At 35.8% G+C, this 7,203-nt stretch overlaps 1 protein-coding gene and 1 long non-coding RNA gene across 6 annotated transcripts in view; one reads left to right on the top strand and one right to left on the bottom strand.

The window, feature by feature from the left end:
* Positions 1–3,564: 3,564 nt before the first annotated feature.
* Positions 3,565–4,608, top strand: LOC107550404 (uncharacterized). Its single transcript, XR_001604661.1, has 2 exons — positions 3,565–4,093; positions 4,291–4,608. It is a non-coding gene; the product is annotated as an uncharacterized lncRNA (long non-coding RNA).
* Positions 4,207–7,203, bottom strand: part of LOC107550403 (dystrobrevin beta-like) — a 44,287-nt gene continuing 41,290 nt past the window's right edge. For all 5 annotated transcript variants that reach the window (XM_016231667.1, XM_016231669.1, XM_016231670.1 and 2 more), the window contains 2 exons: positions 5,205–5,235; positions 4,207–5,118 (listed from right to left, as the gene is read on the bottom strand). In XM_016231667.1, coding sequence (XP_016087153.1) covers positions 5,231–5,235 — 5 coding nt within the window. In that variant the 3' untranslated portion in view covers positions 4,207–5,118; positions 5,205–5,230. The remainder of the gene's footprint in view (positions 5,119–5,204; positions 5,236–7,203) is intronic.

Raw genomic sequence — 7,203 nt, 5'->3', positions numbered from 1 at the left:
CATCAAATCCTCCTTCTCCCTGCGAAACCAAACACAACAACGACCGTATTCATTTATTTCTGGAGTAAAATAGATAGTTATACACTTAACAGTGTATGGTTGTAGCAAATCTGATTATTTTTTCCTAAGTCTATGAAAGGCGACACATTTTGTAAAAGCACAAGAGGAAGAAACAAGTGTCTATAATGTTTCCCTCATTATAAAACGAGGCAATATTGTCTTGTCACATCACGACAGTCAGTAAAAAAAAGAGTTGATTTGTGTCCACAGAAGACAAACAGCAGCCAGTGTGTGGTTTAATGTGGATCGTCTGTAACATGGCGGGCGTCTGAATCCCTGCCAGTTTGCCTTTGCGCGTTATAACGCGGCCGCGTCGCGTCCACACAGGCGTCAACTCCGTGACGCACTGGAAAAATGCGTTTATTTATAACATCTCGTTCATTTTCACCTAATCTCATTCAAAAAGCTCCGACATATCATTTGAACACCAGTCAAATGAAGAGCTTTTACTGAAGAAGAGCGAATTAATGACTCTGCTGTCATCTTATTGACGGAAAATGGGATTTGAGGGGAAATTGGGAAGAAACTGTCGCACGCAAAGTTGCCGTAACAACACGTGCATGTAAAAGACGACGTTTCAGTTTAAACCAGATTCGCTGGTCATCTGTAAAAACTGCTCTTTTTATTTGATAGCCGTGATGTGTCGAAGCCCTTCTCAACACGACCTTTACGGACTCAATATTTCTGCCAAGACTGCTCTTCCAGAAATCTTTAAATAGCCTACATTTGATTGAGAATCCCACTACATTGTATAATGCTTGACAGATCATTAGTTGACAGAAATGAGTTAAAAGTAGAAATATCACGAAATGTAAGACTAAAATACAAAAACAACTGGTTTAAAATACGTTTTCGTATTTAAAAAAAAAAACTACATTATGATTTGATTCATATTTCAATGGAACTTCACTATTTTTAAACACTGAACTATTAGGAAAAAGGACATTCGGCCTGACCTCTATTTTAGATCTATAGACACACAACATGGCGTTTCTGATGTTAAACAATGAGCATGTGGAAGAAATGAAAGGCCTAATGCGGAAAATCCAGAATACACTCTTACAAAAAAAGCTTCAGGTACAGCACATCTTCTTATCAAACAAAACACACACACACAAAAAATACAAAATTAACTGTATTTTACTCTTTGTAGACAAAGTTTTTGATGTTTCAGGTTCTTCAGATCAACATTTTTAAGCACCAGCTATACTTTCTATTTTTTGTTCTCCTTTACTGTATTGATTTATTTGGTTTTGAGCATTTAAGAAGAGCTCGAGGTGTTTATAAAGTTGCATGACAGTGTCATCAGAAGAAGCATGACCTGCTGAGGGTCACACAGCCAGTGAAACCCATGACACGCGTGTGTTTAGAATGGACAGACCTTCAGGAATAAACACAATCAATTCAAAAGCGCATATTTAATTACAGTTAATGATACAGTGGAGACACCATGAGCCTATAATACACTAATATAGGTCAAGAGCTTGCATGCTTTCTAAATATATCTTTAGATATTTAAAACCCCAACAACATCAAAAACCAATGAGTATTACACACACACACACACACACACACATATATATATATATACACACATATATATTACATATTGCAATACATAATAGGCCCATTTGCACAAATAATCCTGAAAGAGGCCTCACAGAATTAACATCTCAAGATCAACCAGAACAGCTTCGTCTTCTTTACAATAAAGGCTTCAATTATTTGTACCCTTCGTTTCTCACGTAAGAGCAATAGTTGCAATCTAAGTTGCGATAAAGTCAAAGTTATTGTTAGATATCGCATTACATCCTGATGATAATGATGTGTTATATGCCGGTCGACAGATTTCAGCTCGCGTCATTCACACATTCATTTCACTATCGCGAGCTTGAACTGAATTAACATGTCATATGAACTCACGCGAGCGGACAGATGGAAAACGCAGCAGCTGCTGGATTTTAAAACGCAGATCTGAATTCATCATCTTCACCAGCACCACCATCCTCATCGTCATATGTCAGAGAGAATCTCGGTGTGTGTGAATTACCCGTTTCGCCATGCAGCCCCGGGCCTGAACCCTCCGGTGGTCGCGCACTGCCCGTCTTCCCTCCGCGTCTCTCCCCGTCCTGACCCTCCCCGGCACCGGCCTGCTCCGCTCCGCCGTCTCGGGCTCTCAGACGCCGCAGAGGCCCGTCAGCTGGAAGGAGTTCGCGGGGTCCTAGAGCCCGTTAGATCTGAATCACCAGTGACGTCACAGGGAGATCGATTAAGCACGTGATTTTTTTCAGGCATTATATGAACTTGCTTTACCGTCTGATTAAATATATCTGTGTTATGTTCTTGTTTTACTTACATTTTGGTTGCTACAGCTTCATTTTACAGCTAAAATTGCCTTGAGGGAAGCACCTTATAAGGTCAGTTAGGGTCTCTTCAGCTAGTAATTACAAGCAATATAAGGAGGGCTAACAATAACTTGTTCAAATTAAAATAAAATATATAGTGTACCTAAATTCTTTTTTGCTTGATTTACAACATTACCAGAGAAAAATGTAAATTAATAATAATATATTGCCTAAATGTATCATTGTACATATACATTACTATATCTATATAATTGTACCTATACATTCTATCCATCTATCTATCTATATACACGCATAGCCTACACACACTCATTCTCTCTATATACTATATTTATGTAGGCCTACTATTCATTTACTGTTTTTTTTTTTTTTTTATTAGTTTGGTATGTGCCTTTGGTTGTTTCCTGCAAGTCATTTTGTCATGTTGTCAAATAGTTTTTTTCAGCGATAAATAAAGAATAATTGTGTTTTTTTATGTTTTTGAAAGAAGTCAAAAACTTTTAAAAAGTATTTGATAAAAAAATACAGTAAACCGTATTATTGATAAATATTATTACAATGTAAAAACTGTTTTCTACTTTAATATATTAGAAAAAGTTTTTACTGCTTAATATTTGTGGAAATCATTATACTCTACCTTTCAGAAGTTTGTGGTAAGTAAGTGGGAGAACTTGCACAATTGGTGGCTGACTAAATACTTTTTTTCCCCCACTGTATATGTGTGTGTGCGTGCGTGCGTGTAATTTTTCCACATTTATCATGGTGTTCTTTAAAGATGCTAATTGTAGTACCATTGTATACATCAAAATACCATAGTATTAACATCTGATACATCATTGTACCATGGTACCACCAAAGTTTTTTTTTTTTAGGGGACTTGACCTCTGCAAAGGGCCAAACACAGAATAATATAACTTTAAGAGAGAGAGACAGACGAGGAATGGTGTCCTTGAGTGAATCTCAATTCCGAGTTTAATTTTCACAATTCAGATTTTTTTCTTAGAATTGTTAGAAAAAATGTGATAAAAAGTACTTATTTAAATTTTTTATTCCGTGGTGGAAACGGGCTTCTATGTTAAAGAAAAGCTTTAAAGAAAAAATAATAATACTCCAGTCTTTTTTTGTTTGTATTCGTAATATCATTTATTCTGAACACAACAAATCATCACTTGAAATCACATGCGTATAAATCACAGCCTCATTTCTGCAAAATTTGCTTCTTAAAAAATATGAAAAATTTGTTTGGTGGACAGAGCGAAACACTGCAGCAACCGGCACCGTAATGATCGCCTCCACCAAACCAGCCAGCTTTCACAGAAGAGCTCTTGACCCGAAGGGCACAGGAAGTGATGTCATTAAACCTCGTGTACCACAGGTAGAATCACATGACGCAGAGGGGTCCAGAAACAAAAGTGTCCATGAATGAATTTGGCACAAACAAAAAACACAGCAAATTTTTATAGGAGTAAATAACAAGATGAAAGACTTCAAAAAAACTAAATCAACAAGTCATTTTTGGCAGATATTTAAGATTACAATGAAATAAAGGCATCAATTTGATTCACATTCCAGCTTTGCACAAACACACGATTATAGAGGCACACAGATACACACACACCTCGAGAAAAACACACAGCAGATCAGACGTGTGTGTGCAATGTTTGTAGGTCAGAAATGTCTGTTCACAGGAAATATTGATAGTTCTAGAAAAAAATCTACAAAATTAACAATGGCTAAAAATCTCCAGTAATACAACCATTCAGTACATAATCCGCACAAACACACGATTATAGAGGCACACAGATACACACACACCTCGAGAAAAACACACAGCAGATCAGACGTGTGTGTGCAATGTTTGTAGGTCAGAAATGTCTGTTCACAGGAAATATTGACTACAAACAGTGCTTCTAGAAAAAAATCTACAAAATTAACAATGGCTAAAATTCTCCAGTAATAGAACCACAGTACATAATCCGCCTCTTTATTATAGTACCAGTTCGAAAATCTATAAAACTAAATCAATTTGATCTTAAATATACATAAATGCTGTATCAGACTTGAAAATCTGAAATCGAGTATTTGAAATGACCAAAACATTTCCACAAATGTACACCGAAAAGCTGCTAAAAATGCTGTCCGCTACTGAAAATAAATTAAAAAATGAATTGAAAATAAATTACAGTACTGAACTTGACCCTTTTCTTTAATTTAGTTCCTTTGGAAGGTCTTTATACTGCATTCGCAGCAACTGCGTCCTCGAAATCAACATGTCCACATCCACATCAAGCAAGCCACGCCCACATACCTCAGCCAGCCAGTCAACTCGTCACGCTCGTCCTTCAATCATGCATCACTTTCTATTGCGTTCCGTTCCATTTCGTTCCCACCTCAGTCTCGTTCTCGACAGATCTGACACATCTTTGGGTGCATCAAAAGCTTTCAAACTTGAACAAAATCAGCTACAAAATCAAACGAACATAGCTAGTCAAATTAGCAGGTCTGCAACACAGACCCCTTAAACCTGCATCTAAAAACAAAGAAGCGTAAAAAACATTGAAAACAACAAAACATTTTCCTTCTCAAGCAATCCACAGGAACTCAAATCCCTGAACTCTTGCTGATTGGCTGAGTCTGGGTTCAGAGGTCATTGTCTTTGTGGTGATGATGCGTTTGCATGGTGACACCACACCTGAAATAATGCAAAAAAAAATTTATTTGAACATTCAAAATGAACAATGCAACACCCCTACAGATATAATGCTGTGTAATACTCACATGGCACTGCTTGCTTCATATCTGGCTTAACCTGGGAAACAAAAATACTAAATTGTCATTTTAAAGTCAAAGACTCACTTTAACCCAGTAAAGCCTGACATATGAAATAATATTCTTAAAGATCTAATTTTCTGAAATAGAACAGTATATTAAACCTCTAGACAAAATAAAAAACAATTGCATGTGTTTTACGTTTTGTCATATTTGACACATCAGGTTATGGCTCATATACACTGAACAAAATTATAAATGCAACACTTTTGTTTTTGCCCCCATTTTTCATGAGCTGAACTCAAAGATCTAAGACTTTTTCTATGTACACAAAAGGCCTATTTCTCTCAAATACTGTTCCCAAATCTGTCTAAATCTGTGTTAGTGAGCACTTCTCCTTTGCTGAGATAATCCATCCACCTCACAGGTGTGGCATATCAAGATGCTGATTAGACAGCATGATTATTGCACAGGTGTGCCTTAGGCTGGCCACAATAAAAGGCCACTCTAAAATGTGCAGTTTTACTGTATTGGGGGGTCCGGGGGGGTCCGAAAACCAGTCAGTATCTGGTGTGACCACAATTTGCCTCACATCTCCTTCGCATAGAGCCTGTGCAATAATCATGCTGTCTAATCAGCATCTTGATATGCCACACCTGTGAGGTGGATGGATTATCTCGGCAAAGGAGAAGTGCTCACTAACACAGATTTAGACCGATTTGTGAACAATATTTGAGAGAAATAGGCCTTTACTGTACATAGAAAAGGCCTATTTCATAAAGTCTTAGATCTTTGAGTTCATGAAAAATGGGGGCAAAAACAAAAGTGTTGCATTTATAATTTTGTTCAGTGTAATATGATATAGTGAGAATATGGAGCACAAACTGAGCAAAAATATACACTTCGGTGAAGGTGCTAATATTTAAATGCCAAAAAGTAACATGAAATTCTGATAGCTTGTAATGTAAATCAATGATCTTTACAACAGTATAACAGACTACTTACATAAAATGCATATAAATATCAGTTGTTACTCTATAGCTCCGTATAATATGTCTTAGTGAGATGAAATTTAAATGTTTAGCTTTATGATCAAAGTGCTGTAGTTTCAAAACATATAATGCAATACAATGATGATTGAGAGATTAACAAATAAACGTTCCTCAAAAGCCTGAAGATCTCAGAACATTTTTAACACGATTCTTATAAAAAGATATGCATGGATAATCAAGTAAACCTAAGTTGCTTCAGTCAAGTGTTCAATACTAACATCACTAACAATGTAAATGTTATTCTTATGCTTGCTTTATAAAAATCATTAAAGATTTCAAAGCAAGAAGACACATGAACCATGACCTGAAGACGGACTAAAATGTTTTTTTACTTGCTAAAAAAAGTATAAACTATCAGTCAGGCCACAGAAGGCATGTAGCAGATGCAGCAGTTTTGATCATGTTGATCATTTAAAGGCCTTAGAAACTTGAAATATCAAATAAGATACAGTAGGCTTTACAGGGTAAACAAAGAAAATATCTTGCATGAGACATCTGTTAACATACTGTAAAAGCTGCAATATTCAGACATAGAGATGTTGTCTGGAGGTCTCTGGGGATCCATTAATACTCTTATCTGGAATTAGTAAAGCTGCTTCAGCTCAGTACAGTAACTAATTGAGTAGATAATCTACCACCTTGTTTCCTCAACCTTCGTTTAACCTACACAGTGTTTTAACTGAACAGACCTACTACACTTTTAATGCAGTGTAGAACAACTGTGTATATAAAACAGCTGACTTTTGTGTCCCTCGTTATCATATCCATAAATAATGACAAAAATTAACACCTTAAAACATTAACACTTTAAAAATACAGTAATTTTTTTCTTTATGTATATAATGTTCCCAACTGTGACTGTTGAGATTTTGAGGTCAATAATATATATATATATATATATATATATATATATATATATATATATATATATATATATATATATATATATATATATA

The sequence above is a fragment of the Sinocyclocheilus grahami genome, unplaced genomic scaffold (assembly GCF_001515645.1).
Source record: "Sinocyclocheilus grahami isolate Dianchi unplaced genomic scaffold, SAMN03320097.WGS_v1.1 scaffold397.1, whole genome shotgun sequence".
Classification (NCBI taxonomy): domain Eukaryota; kingdom Metazoa; phylum Chordata; class Actinopteri; order Cypriniformes; family Cyprinidae; genus Sinocyclocheilus; species Sinocyclocheilus grahami.
Note: the sequence above shows the minus strand (reverse complement) of the source record. Positions and strands in the feature narration are given on the sequence as shown.